At 44.4% G+C, this 21,639-nt stretch overlaps 3 protein-coding genes across 3 annotated transcripts; all 3 read left to right on the top strand.

The window, feature by feature from the left end:
* The first annotated feature begins 2,857 nt into the window (after positions 1 to 2,857).
* Positions 2,858 to 14,596, top strand: LOC120685162 (CASP-like protein 1U1). The gene is made up of 4 exons (XM_039966988.1): positions 2,858 to 3,033; positions 3,113 to 3,287; positions 14,240 to 14,325; positions 14,512 to 14,596. Exons 1-4 carry the CDS (start codon positions 2,858 to 2,860, stop codon positions 14,594 to 14,596), a joined length of 522 nt encoding a protein of 173 aa, XP_039822922.1.
* On the top strand, positions 14,127 to 16,216 carry LOC120686915 (tyrosine--tRNA ligase 1, cytoplasmic-like). The gene is made up of 4 exons (XM_039969114.1): positions 14,127 to 14,325; positions 14,583 to 14,734; positions 14,940 to 15,045; positions 15,997 to 16,216. The coding sequence occupies exons 2-4, from the start codon at positions 14,598 to 14,600 to the stop codon at positions 16,048 to 16,050; spliced, it is 297 nt and encodes a 98-aa protein (XP_039825048.1). The 5' UTR covers positions 14,127 to 14,325; positions 14,583 to 14,597; the 3' UTR covers positions 16,051 to 16,216.
* A 1,507-nt stretch (positions 16,217 to 17,723) lies between these two features.
* On the top strand, positions 17,724 to 18,368 carry LOC120684370. Its single transcript, XM_039966232.1, has 2 exons — positions 17,724 to 17,935; positions 18,043 to 18,368. Exons 1-2 carry the CDS (start codon positions 17,734 to 17,736, stop codon positions 18,189 to 18,191), a joined length of 351 nt encoding a protein of 116 aa, XP_039822166.1. The 5' UTR covers positions 17,724 to 17,733; the 3' UTR covers positions 18,192 to 18,368.
* The last annotated feature ends 3,271 nt before the right edge of the window (positions 18,369 to 21,639 follow it).

Here is a 21,639-nt window from a genome sequence, read left to right as displayed (position 1 = left end):
AAAAAAAGCATACAAGGGGAGGAGCCGAAAGATACACATATCCGAAACATGGCTCCTCTCTTCAGTTCATTTAAATGTGGTAAACTTTGACTACGCTGAGATCATATGCATCAGATTATTATCGCGTCGAGAGAATTAGGAGGCTGTCCTCATCAAGCATTTCAGGCACCATTCAGACAGTGACCATATGTGCTTGAATATGTTAAGGTGTCATGAACCCCCTGCATTTCAGAAGGCTTACCAAGTTGTAGGTTTCAATCAATGACACTGTCATCACAGACCAAGGCTATTTTTTTTAACTTCAAGAGGTTGACAATCTTTAAGTTTTCCTGAATCTTGATGAGATATTATATGATTCTTTTTGCTTGAATCCTTACAATAATGTATACTGTCTCAAACCCACTGAATTCTATTCACTTTGGAACTATTCAATTTCAAGGAAACTCTTCTGTTCATTGAAAAAACATTACTGAATAGAAACATCAATGTCTTGCTTGCCTTGGACCTTGAGCAACTTGAAAAGTTGAATTGAAAAAAAAAACTGTTTCTGAATTCCCTATGGATGCGGCATACCTCTTCGTCGTCGAATTAACTAAAGGGAACTGCAACTTGGGCCATTGAGCAAGACAAGTGTTTGCTTTTATTGAGTGTCTTTCTGACCCAAATATGTCTTGTCTTTCTACCAGTAATTCAGTATAGCTACTGCATGAATAGTATATATGATGATACACTTACATCTTGCACATCTCTTCAGAATTATAAATTATTGCATATGTGGTTACCTGGAGGTTTGCTTGGCTAGGAGAGCACATAATTAGGGGAGGGGATTTCAGTGCTAATTTTTAACTGCAACGGCGATCAAAACAACATTAATTCTACACAAGTCAATGATGGATTCATTGTTGGTAGCTTGCTCGGTTACACTTGCATGACTCCTTTCAGAGTTCTCCACCAACACAAGCATCTGTTCTTGTTGGCGGCGACCAAAATTTGCGCCAAAAGAATGTCTGCTTTTGTTGAGTGTCATGCTCACTCCGGATCGGGTGCTCTAGCCTAAGAGGGGGAGGGGTGAATTAGGCAAGTTAAAACCTTAACCTATGGCTCCAACTAAATTGCACAATATTAAACTAAAACATGCTATCTAGATATACAACTAAGATTCTTCTAGTGTGAAACCCCTATCCCAAAAGAGTTAAAGCAACATATAGCCTTTCCTAACAAGAAACTAATCTATGAAAGTAAAGGCACAAGAATTGCTAGTATGAAATGCGGAAACGTAAAGAGCGGAATAGGAGGAAGCAAACTCTTGACGTGGGTGTTTATCCCGTGGTTCGGTTAGCCACAAAGGCACCCCTACAACCACGTTGTTGAAGCACTCACTAAGAGTATCGCTTCTCGGCAATCAAGTATCTCCCGTGAACTCAATCACGGTCACCTTGATCCCGAAATCCACTAAGGAGCTTCTCCACAAAGGATGGGGGTCTCCACGTCCCCCGCACAAGATCATCCACTCCGCTCCACACCAAGTCATAGGGTCGTTGACGTTGTCGGCGAGCCTCAAAGCTCCAAGGGGCCGGCGCACCAATATCTTCTTGTGGTTCACTCTAGAACCAGCTCACAAGGTACAACACCTTGCAATCTCACTCACTAAAGAGCTAACCTTTACACAACACTCTCAAAGTGTGCTAAGGAGTAAGGACTAAACATATGAACACTAAGCTCTTGGATGGCTTGGAGATGTTCTTGGGTGTGGGTGCGATGTTCCTAAACTCCAGCAAGCTTCAAATGGCTGGGGGAGTCCATATATATAGGCCACCAAGTGGAGAGAGCCGTTGGGAGCCATTACCCAACTTTCTGCGTGGCGCCGGATAGACCGACGGTAGGGCACTGGATCATCTAGTCACTCTGCGCCCTGAGGTAGCCGTTGGGTCTTCTAACACGTGACGTAGGAGGCACCGGATAAACCGATGGGTTGGCATCGGTTCATCCGGTGTGCGTCGGATCATCCGGTGCTGAAGGCATCTTCGGCTGGCTGCTGACGTCATTGCTCCGACACAATGCTCTGGTGCTCGTCGGATCATCCGGTGCTGAAGACTTCGCTTTAACGCGCTTGACATGCTCTTTGGTACATCCTCCGGTGATTACACCGACGCTCCAACTTGGCATCGTCGGATCATCCGGTGTCACTTGGCTTTTCTCCCACCACTTCAGCAAATTACACCGACGCCTACGTGTCGGTTTATCCAGTGCTAACCGGATATCCTGCATCGGATCATCCGGTGCCACTGGTTTTTTGCAGAACTCGTCCATTTCAATCTTTCTTTGAGTTCTTTCTTCATATTTTGCTTTGCTTGGCATTTTTGCTTCATTCCTGGGATCTATAATTATTCACTTGACACACTCATTAGTCCCATTGATTGCGTTGTTACTCAATCACCAAAATCACAAAATAATGGCCTAATGGGGCCATGTTCCTTACACTCACCCATAGACCTCTTCCCCTACTACCAATGTAGCCAGAATCTGAATATATAAGATGCAGGTCACATTGTACATATCTCTTCAAAATTGTAAGATAACACAGGCTCGGTCATCTGAATGTTTCCTTTGGCTTAGAGATCACATAGTTTTTGGTTTGATATCGTAGACGAATTCCCAACTAATTTTTAAAAGCAAGGGGAAATTCAAATTCTTTATTTGACATGAGCCTAGGATGACAAATTGTTGCTTGCTTGCTCGGTTACATGCATCCATTGTGAGTTCACCACCACTGAAAGCATCTGGACTTTATATAGCTTGATTTTTCTTGATATTGGTCTTGTACTCCTCTTGCTGTCGTTCCCTTCACTTCCGATAGATGGCCGACGGTGAGGCCGGCAAGGCGGTGAGCCTCCTCTTCCGCATCACCGCGCTCGTCCTGTCGGTGGCGGCCGCCGTCGTGATGGGCACCGCCAGCCAGCTGGTCGTCGTCGACGGCGACCGGGGAGCGCCGTCGAGCTACGCCGTCTCGTACAGTCAGTACAACGCTCTCAAGTAAGAGGCTACCTTCTAGTCTACCACACGCGCACACACGTTGCCTACGTGCATCGAGACTCGTGCGGCGCGCGTGCAGGTACTTCGTGGCGGCCCACGCCAGCTCGGCCGTCTGCTCGGCGGTGGCGCTGTACCTGTGCGCCGTGCGCGCCGCCGCCGCGATCGGCTCGCTGCCGCTGGTGCTCCTCCTCGACGCCGCGGCGCAGGGCCTCCTCTTCTCGGCGGCCGGCGCCGTCTTCGCGGTGCGCGGCGTGGTTGGCACCGCGGCTGGCCCGTGGGGCGGCGGCGGGGGAGACGCAGGCGGCGGCGGCGGCGGCAGCGTGTGCGACGCCGCCGGCGCGTTCTGCGGGAAGGTGACCGTCGCGGCGGGTGTCGGCGCGTGCGCGGCCGTCGCCGTCGCCGTCACGGTGATGGCCAGGGACGCGCGCCACAGGGGCAGCTCGGGAGGGCCGTGTGACTGGTGACAAGCGCAAGCCCCCCGGCTGCTGCACTGGCGGCGGCGCCATTGCTTTGCTCGCATTCTTCTAAGCTGAGAATGCTGGGGGCACCGCGAGCAGCAAGATCTTTGGAGAGTGAACCGTGAGAGTGTTGTATTAATTCGCAGTACATAAGTGTTTGGATATTCAGCAGATTCAGACAGTTTTTTAGTGAACACGCATACGCACCTTCTTTAGGAACAGGATGGCAACAATCTTCTGCGCCATGGCCGGCGGCACGAACCTTGTCCTTGTGCGAAGAGCACCGAGAAGGCGAGAACCGAACAACGAGCGCCCCCCTCCCCCGCGTCGTCCCGTTGGGGGTGACACGGGCGGCTCCCGTCCCCCCGCCTCCCACGCTCCCTTTCCTCGCCGCCGCCGGAGTTGCTCGCCGGAAGCCCAGCGGGCAGCAAGGAGGGCGGCGGCGGGGCCATCAGCTCGCCTCCCTCCTCCTCCCCCAACCCCTTCCCTCCTTCCCCTCCTCCTTGCTGCAGCGCCGTGGGCATGGTCGGCGGCCATGCCCACGGCGGAGCTGGACGGATCCGCTCGGATGGCGGCCGGATCCGTGCTTTCCTGGCTTTTCCCGGCCGTTCCGGTGCTGGGGTGGTGGCTACTTCGCTGGCAGTGGGGACATGGTGGTTGCGCTGGCGTCCTGGTCCTAGCAGGCTTGGCGTCGGCCCGGCTACAACTCGTCGGCTACCGGTCGGCTCCCTCTGCTGCAGGTGGGGGTCGTAGGTGCCTCTGGTGCTCCTCCATCGCGTCTTGCGGTGTGATGGTGCTCCAGGCCCCCTTCGGCGGCCTCCGACTGCGACGTGCGTGTGGCCTGCAAGGCTTTGCGGAGGTGCTTCGGCGGCGTCGTGGTGGCGTGGCCGGCAGTGGCTTGCTCGGGTGCTGTGACACCCTAGGTGATTAGATCACTAAATCAACGTCATGCATACAACATCATGCATAATTGTCAGTAAGTTTCGAGAGCATGTATTCTTGCATGTGTGTATGTGTTTATGTGCATAGGTCGGAAACCTTAAATAATTTTTAATCCAATGCAAGTATACAAATGAAATTGAATAGGCGTCTCATTAAAGTTATGTTAAACCAAAGTCTTGTTGAAGTCAAAGAGAGAAAATAAAGTTTTAAACATAAAATGACAGGTCATTTGAACCGTAGTATTCAAAGATTTAAACTATCTTTCAAATTTCAAACCAATCTATGAAAATAATTTCTTAAATATAGCTCAAACAAAATTTTGCCCAAAAACCAAAGTTGTAGCATTTTTAATGTGGAACAACTTTCATGTTCAAATATTTTTAAGTTTCCATACAAAAGTTGAAGAAAATTTGAGTTCAAATTCGAATCGGCTAATAACGTACATTCATCGGGATTTCAAATTTAACTTTTGAACTGAGCCCCAAATGAAAATAAGCCTGAAACAAAAGTGGTAGAGTTCGAAATTTGGAATAACTTTCGTGTTCAAAACTTTTCGAGTGTCAATTGAAAATTTTGCAAAAAAAAATTCAAATTTGAGTCAGGCAAATCTCTTTCTCTCTCTCTCTCCCCTGTTCTGTGCCGGCGAGCCGAGGCCGCCGGCCACGTGCCGTGCCCTCGCCGCTCCCCCGTCCCTGGTTTCTCCCGAAGCGTCTCGGCCTCTCCACGCGGCGCCATCTCCCTGCGCGCACGCCGAGGATGGCCGCTCGACGCGCCACGGCGACGACGCGCCAAGCCGTGCCGGCGCCACTTCTCAGCTCGCTGGCGCCCTCTGCCCTGCTCTCCTCCCTCCCATTTGCTTCGCAAGCAAGCCTCCTACCTCCCCCTCTACTCCCCTCCCTGCTCCAAGCGCCAAGCCGAGCTCCCCACGGCATCCAGACCCGCCCGTCGCCGCCATTAGTGCCGCTGCTCGCCGGTCTCCCACGGAACCCCCTCCTACGCCCTTCCTCGCGCCCAACCGACCCCGCAGAAAGCTTCCTTGCCCTCCACCGGTGCTCCCTGACCCACTCACCGTCGCCCACGACCGCCGGACGGTCGCCGCCGCCGGAGCCCCTGCTCCGCGGGGAACCCCCAAGGTGGCCTTCCCAACCCCGTCCAAGACCATATACAGGTCCCTCTCGACGTCCTCTTGCTCATCCCCCTGTTCCCCCTCGCCGCCAGCAGCCGCAGGCGCCGGATTCCGGCCGCCCGCCGCCTCCCCTGCTCCAAAGTCCGGCCAGGGTCATATCTACGAGGAAATCATTTCTTCCAGGAGCCTCAAAGCAAAAAGTTTTTTTTTCCTTTTTTGTTTTCCAAAGCAGTGAACTTGTAAAATCAATATAAATTTGTAGAAAAATAAAAAAAATCAAACTCAATTGATCTGAGTTCCTTGTTACTAGATTTACAACTTTCAATACATGAACATATTTATTTTCTGTCTGTATTTTAATCTAGGAAAAAATTAGATTACATAGGCTATAATTATTCTAGGAGTTATACTCAGCATCTATAGGTGATTTTTGGCTGGTAGCTACATCATGCCATTATTAGCCTTGTGTAAAAATTTGAGCACCAGTTAACACCTGTAACTAGATGAAACCCTAGTCTTGGCTAGATCTAGTAGGATAATTTACTTTTTATTTTTGGATGTTCTGGTATAGACATATGAATGAAACTTTTTCTGTGTACTTACAAAACTATATGAACACCACTGTCCAAGTTTCGTTGTTTTTAGAATTGTGTAGCTAGTTCTGTGAATTAATCCTTAAAAAAATGGTGCCATATTGTGATAAATAGTTGTTGCATCTGGAAAAATCTGATATTTTTACCAAAGGCTTAAAATGGGTACTCTATCATACTGCCAAAGATTGAGACTCTAGAACTTAGTACTTCTGTCGTGAAAAATGAATCTTGTTAAATACAACTATAACTTGCTATATTTATCATGCTATGTATGTTCCTGATTTTAATTCTGAAAAATTTACCATAAACTCATCTTAGGATCATCAACACTCAGTTAAAATTTCATTACCAGCACTGCATAGTTTGGCCTGTGCAAATCAATTTGTTTTCTCGCAGTAGCTGTGTAAAATGTTTTTCCTGTTTTTTCTACTTCTTGAAACGTACTGAATTTTTTTTAGTAGGTTGTTAGCTAAGTTATGCTTGCTGTGTAAAAATCTCATGACTAGAGGCTAAGAGTAACCTTACTTTGGCTACTTGTGCATATTTAACTAGTATATGTTGAATTGTTTATCTTGTTTAAATAATTGGGTTTTGAAAACCACACCTAGTTCTTTTTATGAACTAAAACATGTTAGATTCTACTCTATAAACGGTTGCCCAATAAAACAGAGTTAATGATGCTGTACCACTTAACCTGAGCTGTTGTATTACAACTCTATAATGTTTTAATCTTAACTTGTTATCATCATCCACTCATGTATGTGCATTTCATATAGACACGACTACTCTCGTTGACGGTACGTACGAGCTGGTGCCTAAAGCGGAAGAAGGTCCCGGAGAAGCTCAAGTGAACTTCGCCGATGCTGTCGAGAACCCGAACCTGACTTCAGAAGCCTCGGAAACTAACTTAGCTCAAGAAGGCAAGCCCCGGTGCATCCATCCCAGTATTTTAAATGCTATTCCAATTTATGTTCCTATTATGTATCTGTGCATTTAAGTTTACAGGAGTTGACTGGAACCTTAATTGCATAATCCCTAGGTTCCCTCAGTTGATCTACTAGTATGTGTAGGTCGTTAGTACCGCCATGCTAAATAGGACTCGGTAGAAGTCGAGTGATTTCCGTCACTCGTGAGAACTAGGACCATTTGGATTATCGAAAGGTTGTTGAGGATAAAACAATGTGGAAAGGAAATGGAGACCGGGTGGAGATGAATTTGGCTAAGGTTATGAATTGGATGGAAAGTAAGTCTCTGCCTGTGTCAGTTAAGGACCGATCTGTTGTTGGCAGTGCTGATCGAGGATTGAACAGTACTAATCACATGCCGGAAGTAGGAGGTAGTCGAAACCGGTAAGCTCAGTACCATGTGCACACTGGTAGTTATGAACTTGATACTATCTTCCCAGTGGTGCTAGTGGGTAAACTCATGGCTGACCCTTTGTAGGTAACGGTGGGGCTAGCGGTCCCGAGTTGCAGGGCAGTTCATCTATTCGGTGTGCATATCAGAAATGGTTGACAAGTATAGTCCGACGGGACTGATACATGTCGTGTGTGTTAGGTCAACCTTGCAAGGTTTAAAATCGGATCGATTCGCCGTGACTCGCGGATATGAGAGCCTTGATCTCTTTGTCACATCGTAGTAGATACTTGGAATGAGAGTGGAATGATTATATTGGTCTTGGAGAATTAAATTGGTATACCATGCTTTCTCTACATAGGTGTGTGAACATAGTATATACTTTCTACATTGAACTTGAGCTAAAATGCTGAAAGCTAGGACTCCCTTTAGCTGCGTTTTGGCAAAACAAAACCCTCAAGCCAAAAGCTTTGCATGTCTAGATAGTGGGCGGAGTATACCCAGAGTCGGGTAAGCCTTGCTGAGTATTAGTATACTCAGCCTTGCTTGTGGCTATATTTTGTTTCAGGTGAAACCTTTGAGGATATGATTGCCAGTCTGACCTGGCCTTGCACTCTTCTGCCTGGTTGGTCCGTGGAGTGGGACACGTTCCCGACTGACAATGACAAGAACGAGTGATGTCACGAATCGGGCTTCATCGTGACACCCATAGCATCGTTAGATATCATGTTGAAAGTGATCGGGTGCTCTAGCCTAAGAGGGGGAGGGGGTGAATTAGGCACTAATAAAAACTTAGACCTATGGCTCCAACTAGTTTGCACAAAGCTTAAACTAAAACAAGCTATCTAGATGTGCAACTAGGTTGTTTTAGTGTAAAACCCCTATCCCAAAAGAGTTTAGCAACCTATAGCCTTTTCTATCAAGAAACTATTCTATGAAAGTAAAGGCATACAAATTACTAGAATGAAATGCGGAAGCTTAAAGAGCGGGATAGGAGATAGCAAACTCTTGACGCGGGTGTTTATCCCGTGGTTCGGTTAGCCACAAAGGCACACCTACATCCACGTTGTTGTAGCACTCACTAAGAGTATTGCTACTCGGCCACCAAGTCTTGTAGCCGTTGCTCCAACGGTTAGCTGAAAATCTGCGTACCACCGGAAGAACCGATGCCTCTTGGCAGGGTAGCGTCGGTTCATCCGGTCACTCATAACACGAAGTAGCCGTTGGACTCCTGATGTCTGACGCAGAGACCACCGGTTGAACCGATGCTTTGTACCGATGCCTCACCATTGTAACGAACATGGCACCATTGATGCCATTTCGAGTGATTTTGAAAATGCGGAAACTTATGGTAATCACTAGATCAATACTCGTGGGTTGCTACGAGTAAAACAAAAATATCCGACAATATTATGATAAATATTGTTAAAAATAAGTTTTACCAATATGACATATAAAGATGTATATTCTTCAACTATGCCCCCCTACATAATTAAGTCATACATTAGTCACTTGAAATACTAAATCAGATCTAAGAGATATAAACTTGAACATTAGCACCCCTGATGCAGAACATCACTTAAAAAGTTAAGACAGATCCAAAGCACGTAAACTTGAAAGTTGGCTTTTCCTGATGCAGTGTTTACTACATTAACATGGTCATTCAATATTTCAATTGTCAGATCCATTAGTCATTCACATGATCTTTTCAAGTATAGAGGAGTGGAGTTTCAACTCATGACACCAAGTTGTAAGCAATCAACCCACTCTTCCTTTTATGTTTAAGCAAGCCACCAAAATATCATAACATATTAACTAATAGAACATCATAGGAAACTAGATTCAAACACCTTTTGTTACTCAACGGACTGGACGTTGCGGCCATTTTGCAGTTTCCCATTGCAAAATTGATTCAAACATCTTGTTATACTCAATAAGTGAATTTGCAATCGAGTAACTACTGTCAGAAGCAAGAGCATATGTAGCAGATGTAAGTCCGAATGCTGTTGCAACACAGTCATCAGTCAAATCCTTATCCAACAAAACGTCAGTTATTTCTTTCATGAGATGCAGTAGATCCACAGGGTTGCCACTATCTTTTTCAGGCAAACAAACTGTTGACGGATGGTTGATCATGTAAGCCAGAGAATCACGGATATGACACAAAAATATGAGGAGCTTGTCTGTAAATATTTTATAGAGAATGGAAGCGATCTAGACATGCTCCACTGTTGAAAATAACAATGCATACTTGAGAAGATTCTAGAATAATTTGGAAATTGTAAGAGAGAGGATTTGTCATGCTTCATGGCAAGACAAGAATTCTCTGGAATTAGATATTTTGCATAGTTGGATAAAAATAAGGAAAATTCTAGAGACAAATATTTTATAAAGAAGAGTGTGGAAGTTCTGCAATATGGCAATACCACAACACCTATGAGCACCTATAAATAGGGGTCTCAAGTACCATGGCATAAGAGGTCTCAAGTAGGAGATGACAAAGTTGCCATGTAGTATAGTAGTGTTATGGTAGGGTAGCCACATAAAGAGTGCAAAAGTCTCATGTTGTATGAATAAAGTGTTGAGTTCCCATATAGAGTTGGTCTCATATATTGATGTCTAGGTAAAGGTCTTCTTGGTATAGTGTGGGTATAGCGTTCGTACAAGAAGTGGTATCATACTACTTTAGTACCACTTCTCGGAAGTCGGTGTCAAGGTTAGGGGCACCGATTTCTCAACATGCATCGTTCACATGTTTCAAAAACTAGGCATCATGTGTGAGAAAATGCACTCAAGATAGGAGGCTAGACATTGTTTTCATCCAGCCAATGGTCTGTGTCAGATAACAAAAAAGCTCTTGTGATTGATTTTCCAATAAGGCTTTCTGAATTTTGCTACAGCTCTCTATACTCCTTACATTGTGTAGCACAACAACATCACTAACTGTATTAGAATCAGAACAACCAAAAATTTCCTCTATATCCACTAAGAAGTCAGGAAGACAAGCTTCGGTTGGAAGGCAAATAAGGACTTTCTGATTCAGATATAGAAAATCTTTTATAAGAGTACCTATACAATCTTTTAGGATTGCTTGAATAGAAGTGTCGTTTTTCTCATCGTGTCTAGAAAGAACACTGGAGGTTTCCATGTTCACTCTTGTGTTGATAAAAAACTAACAAACTTAATGATTCCTGGATGAAATCTTTATGTTTAGACATTTGGATTCTAAATCTCCTCTGAAAATATGTATCTCGGCTAACTCCAGTTACAATTGCAAGGGAGCAAGACTGAATATCCAAAGTAGAGTCTACAATAGGTGCAGAACTCAGGAGACACACGTCTAAGTTTTTGAACATGTGATGACACTGAGTAGACCTGGTCTTAGAAAGATTAATATCTAGAAAATAGAGACAATGCATCATACTTCTTAGCTGAGTGCAATTGGCACTATTGTATTTCTACATAATTGTGTATTGATGAATAAATAGTAGATCTTGTTTCCTCTAGAAGTAGCACAGATTGCACATCAATGAATTGCTCAACTGAATCATATGGAGGAATTTGTTGAACCTAAAGAGAACAAGAACAAAAACAAAGTCTTCATGCATAATTTGATATTCCATTTGTCCATCAATATATGCCATCTTTTGATTTGAAAATTCCCTAGTTTGCAAATTTGGACAACCATTGGTCAAATTTATACATATTTAGCGTATGAAAGATGTATCAACAGATTCGTCTCAAAGAAACTCAAGATGGTATTGATTTGTAGCAATCGCCCATATATTGCAGAAGAAATTAAAGATCAAAACCTACCTTCAAACATTTTTTCTGAAAAAATAACACCTTTCACGTTCGTCGTATAAGTTGTATCAATTTACAAGAGAAAGAACTGTCTGAGGGCTTAAATCCTAACTAGATAGAAGGTGTGAAAGAACCATAAGCAAACAATGAATTAGATAAACATGCAACTCGCCGCGGGTCGTCGGCTACGTCTCCTCCGCGACCGGTCGATTCACCCTCGTCCTTGGGCCTAACTTGCGACCTGCAATCTGGGCCTCCTGGGTGAGGGCCCTCAACGTCATCGTTGTGCCTTCCTCCGCATCCCCCACCACCACCACCTCCTTCACGGCGCCATTTCTTTCCTCACCGTTGTGCGCCGACCTTCCATGACCATCGCCAGTAGGGTCGCCAAGACCAGGACTTTCTAGCTCGGGGTAGTTGTGCAAACTTCCTCGGCCACCTCCACCATGGGCCCGCACACCATTGCACCTGCCTTAATTTTCCATTGCTATTTCCGAGGCTGCAACTAACCCTCCCAACTCACCACGGGAACCACGCCTTGTGATTGAATGCCCCATAGCCGCTGGCGTGCCCTTCCAATCCCCTCGGCCCGTTAGTCCCAATCCTTCCCTCGCAGCTGCCACCGCCCCTTAAACCCTCGCCACCGTCATCCTCCCTCCCTCCCACCACCTGCTCAGAGTGAACTTTCTTTACTTTTATTTTCTTTCTTTCTCGTCTCTCCCATCTTTTTACAAGATCGCAGAATTCGTTACGGTGGCGGGAGCTGCAGAGGGCACGCCAGAAGTGGTTCCTCTACTGTAGTGTCACTAATGTGTGGGGACAGGCCCGCGTGCGAGTGATCCAACTACACCACTAGCTAACAAGTAGTAGTATTGCACTATTGCTATACAAGTAATAGCTAGCAACAGTGATTTAATTTTGGGATTTCATAAAAATAATTATAAATTTTTGAACTTTTGTGATTTTTTTTTATCATCCACACATGACCCAAAGTTTGGATCCATTTTGAAATCTAACTCGTGATCCAAATTCAAATGCTCAATGTTGTTGTCTAGCTTTTGGTCTAGATTATGGAATCCCACACCATGCAACTTGCTTCTACCAACTTGCATTATACAATCACCCCACAATTTAGGGCCAAACAATGAAATCCTAATTTTCCAAATCAAATTGTCTAATGTTCATCGGTTTTCAAAAACTAGAGTAAGTTACAAGATCCAGTGATAGGTATGTTTTTTACTAATCACAATGCGTGGTTCACCAAATTAACAAATATGTTAGTTTTTGCAATAATCACTTGGCTTGGTGGGGTCACACAAAAAACTAAATTGATAATCGTGGCAATGAAATACTGGTCACATGTAATTGACATTGCCCAGAAAACATATTTCAAGCTGATAATCAGGTACTTATCTAATCATCAAGACTGCATGCTTCGGAGCTTGTAAAAAAACTTGTAATATGGTTATCGAAAATAACTTTTCCTTTTTTTCCCTTGATTACTGCACAGGTGTTGCCAAATTATGGGTCGAAGCGAGAAGGATGCCCTGACTGCTGCCCAGATTATGTATCCCCTGATGCAGTGTGCTGATATATTCTTTCTCAAGGTTAGTTTGTTGGCACTAGGCATCCTAGCAAATTTATATATCAATGTGCAACTTTACACTAATGCAAATTTACACTACGCATTATGTGCAAAAAGAGGAAGCCTATTTAAATATTTATTTAGTTCTTTTAGCAACTTAAAATAAAGCTTGTAATTGTTTTTTCGTAGTTTACCCTATCTCATACAATAATCAATATGATGGGAATAAGCCTTGTACTCTCGGTCTTTGTTGTTGGCAGCAACACATGGTCCTTGTGCTGCACATGATCTTCATTTCAGAGCATCTAGGACAACTGCATCTAGGACAGCAGCATCTTAGACTAGTAGGACAGTAGCATCTTGACTAATTCATGGCTAGTAAGACAGCAGCATCTTAGACTAGTTAATGGCATATGCATCGGCGCCCTGGCTGCCTTGGCTGCCTACAACAGCTATAAATATGTAACCACCTCTTCCGTGGAGAGCATGACATTGTGTGAGGTTGTGTGAGTAATAAACCAGAAAATTTCCCAACTCCTAGTGTCATTTTCTCTCGATGAGAGTGATGAGAGTAACGATTCAAATTCTTACAACTGGTATCAGAGCTATAATATCCTGTAGCCTAAACATCTCCTGCTTAATCACTTCCCAAGCACCTCTTAGCTCCTAGTAGGACAACAACATCTTAAACTAGTAGAATATCAGCATCTTAGACTAGTTTATGGCTAGTAGGACACCAGCATCTTATACTAGTAGGACAACAGTATCTTAGACTAGTTCATGGCATATGTATGCAGCACCTATAAATATGTAACAACCTCTCCCGTGGAGAGCATGGTATTGTGTGAGGTTGTGTGAGTAATAAACCAGAAAATTTTCCAACTCCTAGTGTCATCCTCTTTCGATGAGAGTAACAATTTAGATTCTTACAACTGGTATCAGAACCATAATATCATGTAGCTCAAACATCTCCTGCTCAATCCCTTCTCAAGCACCTCTTAGCTTCTAGTAGGACAACAACATCTCATACTAGTAGGACAGCAGCATCTTAGACTAGTTTATGGCTAGTAGGACAGCAGCATCTTATTTTAGACTAGTTTATGGCTAGTAGGACAGCAGCATCTTAGACTAGTTTATGGCATATGCATGCAGCGTCCTGGCTGCCTACAACGCCTATAAATATGTAACCACCTCTCCCAGGTTGTGTGAGTAATAAACTAGAAAATTTCCCAACTCCTAGTGTCATCCTCTCTCGATGAGATAAGGATTCAGATTCTTACACAATATGGTATACTATAATTCTGCAACAGTTATGAAATTGTTTATTCATTTCCTTCTGCAGGTAGACATATGCCAGATGGGTTTGGATCAGAGAAAGGTGAATATGCTTGCTAGAGGGTATTGTGAGGCCGATTATTCTATCACACCGTATGTGCTTATATCTACTGGATGTGGTTAGATTTCTGTTTTAATATGGTTCAAAGTTAGAGCTTCGTTTGTGAATTATTTTCTCTTGATAAAAGTGCCTTTTTAAATATCAACGATCATTTTTTTCAACAATCTGAATATTAACACATCAACTATCAGTCATGAGACACCCTTTTTTTTGTACAGAAACATCTATCAGTCAATGTTTTATGCCCTTTTTCTCGTGGTGGTGTTCATGATCAAGTTGCTTACTGCAGTCTCAGGTGAATGAGATGATAGGACAGGCTTTCTGCCCTCACAAAGTTACTGAAGGAAATCCATGCTTGGAGTACATTGAGTACATACTTTCGCCCAAGTCTGGAAGGTTTGCTGTGCTTTGCAAGGAAAGTGATGGCAGTAACACTAACAGGTAATATTCAACTACGAACAGGAATCCTTTTTTTTGTTTAATATACACACTATTCGATCGAGAGGGTATAATGTGCAGTTCATGTGAGTCTGTTAAGCAGGAGCTCAATTCATTCAGAAGTGTGCACCAGTTAGGCCATTGCTTTTATATCACTAAGTGTTTTTTAAGGTTGTGTTCAGATGTGACATTTGCTGCTGTGAAACAGGACCTACAGCAAAATAGATGAACTCCGTGAAGATTACCGCAGTGGCACTCTTCATCCCGATGATATGAAGCTTGCTCTCGCGAAAGCAATAAACGATATATTGCAGGTTTGAACCCCTTCCCTGCTGTTACGATTAATTGACCAATTAGATACCCTCAATCGGCTGTGGTCCTTTATATTTATAGAGTTGGGAGGACTTGCCTCGCAAAAAATCCGTTTACAGATCTAAATTTATGAAAAACCTTAATTGTACTCGGACTCTGCATGGACCGGTCAGACCCACCGGTATGACCGGTTGGCCTCAAGCAGACTGTCCGCTTACAGACCGCAGGATGGTACGCGCCTTTGCTAGAACCGGGTCATAACATTCGGATGTCCGAACGTTTGTCAGGCGGACAGTCCGCCTACAAGAACCAGACGGTCCGCATGTTTGGACATCCGAACACGATCTCTACAGTGCGCTGTTGGAACCAGGTTCGAATGTCCGAACCTCTGACTAGCGGACCGTCCACCGGTGTATACCAGACGTGTTGGAATTTGGTCCATTTATGGCCCATTCAGGAGAATTCCAAAGCAACATGTGGCTGGTTTGTATAGTCCCATACTACTAGTACAAGCAAGTGGACACCAATTTAAATATTGGAGCACTTTTCATGCGTTGAATGGAGCAGCCAAGAGATGGGGTGTGTAAGGCTTTGCTAAACACACACCAACGCACGCACACGCATGAGCGTATCCGCGTCTTTTCGCGTGCATACCGCATGACTTGTGACTTGTGACTTGCGACGTGCGGTTGTGTGGCTGTAATTCAACCAATATTTTGTCACTTGTGTCTCTCACTTTTGAACCATTGTGCATTGATTAGGTGCTAATCAGTGCCAGTTAATGCCATAATTCCTAGTAAATTGTCATGATCATCCTGAATATTTTTTAATGTCTTTTATGGGCGTCATCAAAGAGAAAACAGCTCCTTGAGGGCAGCCACGCCTATATTAGTTGACTGAAAATATTCAGGAAACGCTCTCTTAGTTACTAGCCATTCTTCCACCTCTTGCAGTGTTGTGACATCAAGCTGCTGGATCTCGCCGGCCCTTCCCTTGGTGTGCACTAAGGAGATGGGTGAGCGGTATCTCCGAACCCTTGCCGTCATGAAGCCTGCACGAGGGATGGCAATAAGGTTTCTGGGCAGCGCAACTGCGCGACCGCTCGAAGCTAATCGACTACGTTCTGCACTGCTACAATCTGCACTACATCGTCTCTTCACGAGGATGGAGCGCTGATCGGTAAGAGTAATCGATTTTAACATGAGTATGTTTCAGCTCTATTTACTCTGTCAGTTTTCAATTCTGTTTGAGATAGCAATAGCATTGCTATTTATATTTTACCTCAGATTGAAATCTGGTATCTTTAAACACATATTTCCAACAATCTAGAAACCCTATATATGCGATGGCTGGTCCTTCGGATGCAATGAAGCCTGAGAGGTTTGCTAATTATAACTTTCGGAGATGGCAGACTAGAGTCAAATTTTGGCTCATGTCTATGGAACTGTGGTGGGTGATCCATCTAGTGATGCCATTCACGGTTGAGCAGACCGCGGCGTTTGCGGGTGATAGTGTTACAGCGCTTGGATGTATCTTATCCCTGCTGTCAGATCAGTTGTATGATTTGTACATGGATTACACTAACCCCACGGAGTTGTGGGATGCACTTGAGCGCAAATTTGCAGTCTCAGAAGGTGGTTGCTTACTATATACCTATGAGCAGTTCTATGACTACAACATTGATGCTGCAAAGTCGATAGTTGCACAGGCACATGAGATGCTGCTACTGGTTGGGGAGATTGCAAGTTTGGCACTACAAAAAATGTGGTGATCTATGACGAAAATTTCATGATGTTTTAAAAAGGTGTCACAATCGCACACAATCCATGACGATTTTCAAATTATCGTCATGGATTTGAAGTATGGGCCCTTGGCCCAAAACTTAGTGATGTTTCATTGAATTCGTCATAATCGAGCCCACAAAACAATGACATTTCAGCATTAATGTCACAGAAATCGTCATAGTTATTTTGACTAGTATATGTTTTGGCATTCATCATTTTTATACAGGTGCGGTGGATTTGAGTCGATCACAAATGACCACCAGGCCACCTCCTTGGTTGTGCCATGGTTCGTTATTTAGTTTTAATTACATTCAAATCATGTTGTAAATATGCATATTATTCTATTACCATATTTTAGTTTGAGGCATATTTCATAAACAATTAAACACAAGATGCCAGCTAGTTCTTTTTTTATTGGGATCTATAAGATTGTTAGTTTTACATTTTATTTCACAATGTGGTCTTAATTAGTTATTTAAAAAGAGCAAAAACATTTTCACATATGAGATTCGAAACCTAGTCTCAAATCTCAAAGATATAAAAAATGACTTACCAATGAGCTATTCCCTCGTTCATGGTATGTTAGGCGTTACTTTTTTTTACTTAAATTATCAGTATGGTTTTAAAAGAGGCGTTACTTTTTTAGTTAAATTATCAGTATGGTTTTAAAAGTAATTTTGCTGCACAGGTTTGTGGCAGCGGGCATTATTGCCAAACTCCCTGCTTCCTGGAGGGATTTTGCCACAACCATGAAACACAAACGAGAGGATATCTCCACCGAGAATCTGATTATAGCTCTCGATGTGGAAGAGAAGGCAAGGGCAAAGGATGCTCCAGGAACATCCGCTCAAGGTGCAAGTGCAAACATCATAGTGAACAAGCCCACCTATAAGGGTAAGATGAACTATGGTGGAAAGCCTAAAAAAAACTACTAACTTCAAGAAGAAACATGAGAAGGATGATAAGATCAGAGCATGTTATGTGTGCGGCAAAGAAGGGCATCTTGCGAAGAATTGCCGCTACCACAAGGACCGAGATGATGGCAAGCCTAACAAGAAGGTGAACGTCACCATAGGCAACGGCGATGAGGCCGGTGGATCTCGGCATGGTAATTTTCCAGTTGTATTTTCGGTACTTCAATCTACAGATTGGTGGGTTGATACTGGTGCGAATATACATGTATGCTCTGACATATCCTTGTTTACTTCTTACCAGGGAGAGCGAACTTCCTCCGTCTTGATGGGAAACAGATCTGTTGCGCCTGTTCTTGGTGTTGGCAGGGTCGAACTAAAGCTGAGTTCAGGGAATATTGTCCATTTGAAGAATATGCAGCATGCTCCGTCAATAAACAGGAACCTCATTAGCGGGTCCTAGCTTTGTCGAGATGGTTTTAAGTTAGTGTTTGAATCCAATGAAGTTGTAATATCTAAATTCGAGAACTTTGTTGGTAAACACTATGAGAGCGGAGGCTTGTTCCCCTTAAATACTGTTGATCCAAATTTGCATCTAAATATTGCATCCATGAATAAAATTTGTGAGTCTAATGTGTGTCACTCTCATTTCTGTCATATCAATTTTGGCACCATTGCTAGAATGTCCAGATTAGAGTTTATTCCGAAATTGGAAGTAGTCAAAGGATCAAAGTGCCAATCATGTGTGCAAGCAAAACAACCTCGAAAACCTTTCAAGGGTTTAGAGGAGAAGAGAGACTTGGCACCATTAGTTCTTATTCATTTAGATTTATGCGAGATGAATGGATTGTTGACTAGAAGAGGCAAGAGATATTTCATGACCTTAATAGATGATGCTACACGTTATTGCTATATTTACTTGCTGAAAACAAAAGATGAAGCTTTTCACTACTTTAAAATTTTTAAGGCTGAGGTTGAGAACCAAATTGAGAGAAAGATAAAGTGTTTACGTGATGATCGTGGAGGAGAATATATCTCAAATGAGTTCTCTCAATTCTGTGTTGAACATGGTATAATCCATGAGGTCACACCACCAAACTCACCTCAATCAAATGGGGTGGCTGAGAGAAAAATTCGGACACTTACAGACTTGGTAAATGCCATGTTAGAGAGTTCCGGTATGTCTTATGAATGGTGGGGGGAAGCTATTTTGACAGCAAACTTTGTCCTTAATCGAGTTGTGATAAAGAACAAAGACATCACTCCTTATGAAGGATGGAAGGGGCGAAAGCCTAATGTCAATTTTCTGCGCACGTGGGGTTGTTTGGCGAAAGTCAATATACTAGTGCCGAATAAGAGAAAGCTTGGACCCAAGACGGCTGATTGTGTGTTTTTGGGTTACGCATAAAACAGCACGGCTTACAGATTTTTAGTTGTGAAATCAGATTCTCCTGATGTGAGCGCTTACACAATCATGGAGTCGTGTGATGCTTCATTCTTTGAGGATATTTATCCCATGAGAACAGTGAGTAATAGTAAAACTCAGATTTACAATCAATCTGAAACAATTACTTCACCTGAACCAAATAGTGAACCAGTTACATCCGACGAAGACAATGATAAAGTCGATGATGCTCCAAGCAGAAGTAGGAGACAAAGGGTTGTGAAATCCTTTGGTGATGACTTTATTGTTTATCTTGTGGATGACGTGCCAAAAACACTTCCAGAGGCTTATGCATCTCCTGATGCAGAGTATTGGAAAGTGGCCATCCATAGTGAGATGGACTCCATCATGTCCAATAGGACTTGGGAGATCACTGACTGTCCAAGCGGTTGCAAACCAGTTGGATGCAAGTGGATCTTTATTAAGAAAATGAGGCCTGATTGTACTATTGAAAAGTACAAGGCAAGGCTTGTGGCCAAGGGGCGCCGCTGCCGCTCGTCGTGGCTCCTCTCGCCACCGCTGCCCGCCATGGTCCCTCCTGCCGCCGTTGCCCGATTGGTCCCCACCCACCGCCGCCGTGGCGCTGCCTGAAGGGCCCCCTCTGCCTCCCCCCACCACCCCCCCACCCCCGAGCTCCACCATGGCCGCTGGACACCATGGATCACCTGCCGCTCCCGAGTCGGAGTCCCGCAGCCGCTATTGCTGACGTCAGGGCGCGCCACCCTCCCTACAGCCCACTGAATCATGCTACCGCTGCCGGTTAGGTCGTCCCCCGCCACTCGGGATCCCACCGCAGTCGTGCTTGATTCGCGCCTCTGCTGCCGCGCTCGATTCACGCCGATGCTGTCAGGTCGCGCCGCCGCCGCCTTCATCGGTTTGCGCCGTCATAGCACACACAGGGGAGTGGGAGGGAGCACCACTCGACTAACAGGGCGGTGAGGAGGCGCGCTTGCGGTGGGCGATGGGCTCCGACCATGTCCGGGGCGGCGCTGGTGCCGATGCCGATTGGGGCCTGCTGCCCGCCGCTTGCCGCTGCCTAATGCCAGGGGAATCCGCTGCCAGCGCTGCCTGCTGGCTGCTTGCACACTCGGGATGAAGAGGAAGAACAGTAAGATAAATTGATAAGCAAGCCCCACATGAAAGTGAGGGAAGTTTAGATGGGCTGAGTTGTGGACTACTGCTTGCACATTGGGTCAGTGAGCGAATGGAACTGGGCCTATGGGATTTGTGGAGTGGAGGTCTCCCAAACATGATGGAGTAAAATTACTGAGTAGAGCCCAAAGGTGGACTGAAGTTTGTGAAGTAGAGCTGTTTTTTTGGAGATGGAGCTCTCCCAAAAAGGCCCCTACTACCATTCTCGAAAAGTAATTGCAGAATCAATTTTCATAGTCCCTGCAATCAAAGCTAGCAGGCGGTACAAAAGACATGCATATGTGACTCTATTCCACCAGTTGCCCTACTAAACAGGATAAAAGACATGCGTAGGCAAGGATCCTCTAGGGTTCGTAGAAGGAGCGGGTTAATCAAAGATATTGCAATGGCTGCTGCTATCGCAGAGGTTTTTTTCAGTTCAGTTCATAGAAACTATAGGTGGCACATTATGAAAATGCTAGAAAGTCCATGGGAGCTTTCTTGGATGGTAAGCAGGAGTTGGCAGATGACTTCAAAGATTGCATTGACAATAGCTTCACACCGGAAGAGTTTGAGCAGAAGTGGCAGGCATTTCTGGACAAGCATGAGATCAATGGTGATGAGAGGTTCCAACATTTGTATGACATGAGACATTGTTGGGTCCCTGCATATTTCATGCATTGTTTCTTCTCCTTCCTCCAAACAACAGCACGGAGTGAAGGCTTCAATGCTGTCCTAAAGCGCTATGTGAACCCAAAGAACTCGATACTGAACTTTGTGCACCAATATAAGAAGATACAAGGATTTTCAGCAAGCAAGATTTGCAAGAAGCAGCGACAGCCACAAAGGTTCCACACTACTTGACAGGGCATCCTATGGAGCAACAAATGAAGAAAGCTTACACGAGGAAGTTGTTCAATGTGTTTCAAAATGAGCTCCAGCTAAGCTCTAGCTACTATGTTGTTTGTGTTGAGGGCGATGATTTGATAGATGTTGTTCCATACAAGTGTTGCCCCGATTTGTTGTATGGGACACGAACATTCAGGGTGACAGCGTCCCAGTTGGAGGGCTTGTATAGCTGCATGTGTTGCAAGTTTAAGAGAGATGGAGTGCTTTGCTGCCACATATTGAAGGTTTTTGACTTCCTAGCAGTCCGTGAGGTGCCTGAATGGTACATTCTTCGTAGATGGTCAGTTGAGCCAGTGGTTGAGAGTGGAGTCGAAGTTGCCACTAATGAGCCTTTGCAGGAAGCACAAATTACAAGCCATGGAAAGCATGTTGTTCGTTATAGTAGGATGTGCACCAACTTTAATAAGATTGTGAAGC

This window comes from Panicum virgatum, chromosome 8N, assembly GCF_016808335.1.
Source record: "Panicum virgatum strain AP13 chromosome 8N, P.virgatum_v5, whole genome shotgun sequence".
Taxonomy (NCBI): domain Eukaryota; kingdom Viridiplantae; phylum Streptophyta; class Magnoliopsida; order Poales; family Poaceae; genus Panicum; species Panicum virgatum.
Note: the sequence above shows the minus strand (reverse complement) of the source record. Positions and strands in the feature narration are given on the sequence as shown.

Excerpts from the sequence above, each read along its gene's own strand:
- LOC120685162 (XM_039966988.1), top strand. The coding sequence starts at position 2,858 with ATGGCCGACGGTGAGGCCGGCAAGGCGGTGAGCCTCCTCTTCCGCATC. Across the intron at positions 3,034-3,112 it reads AGTCAGTACAACGCTCTCAA|GTACTTCGTGGCGGCCCACG; the intron begins GTAAGAGGCTAC and ends GCGCGCGTGCAG. Across the intron at positions 14,326-14,511 it reads GCCGATTATTCTATCACACC|AAACATCTATCAGTCAATGT; the intron begins GTATGTGCTTAT and ends TTTTTTGTACAG.
- LOC120686915 (XM_039969114.1), top strand. The coding sequence starts at position 14,598 with ATGATAGGACAGGCTTTCTGCCCTCACAAAGTTACTGAAGGAAATCCA. Across the intron at positions 14,735-14,939 it reads GATGGCAGTAACACTAACAG|GACCTACAGCAAAATAGATG; the intron begins GTAATATTCAAC and ends GCTGTGAAACAG. Across the intron at positions 15,046-15,996 it reads CAATAAACGATATATTGCAG|TGTTGTGACATCAAGCTGCT; the intron begins GTTTGAACCCCT and ends CACCTCTTGCAG.
- LOC120684370 (XM_039966232.1), top strand. The coding sequence starts at position 17,734 with ATGGTGGAAAGCCTAAAAAAAACTACTAACTTCAAGAAGAAACATGAG. Across the intron at positions 17,936-18,042 it reads GGCCGGTGGATCTCGGCATG|GGAGAGCGAACTTCCTCCGT; the intron begins GTAATTTTCCAG and ends ACTTCTTACCAG.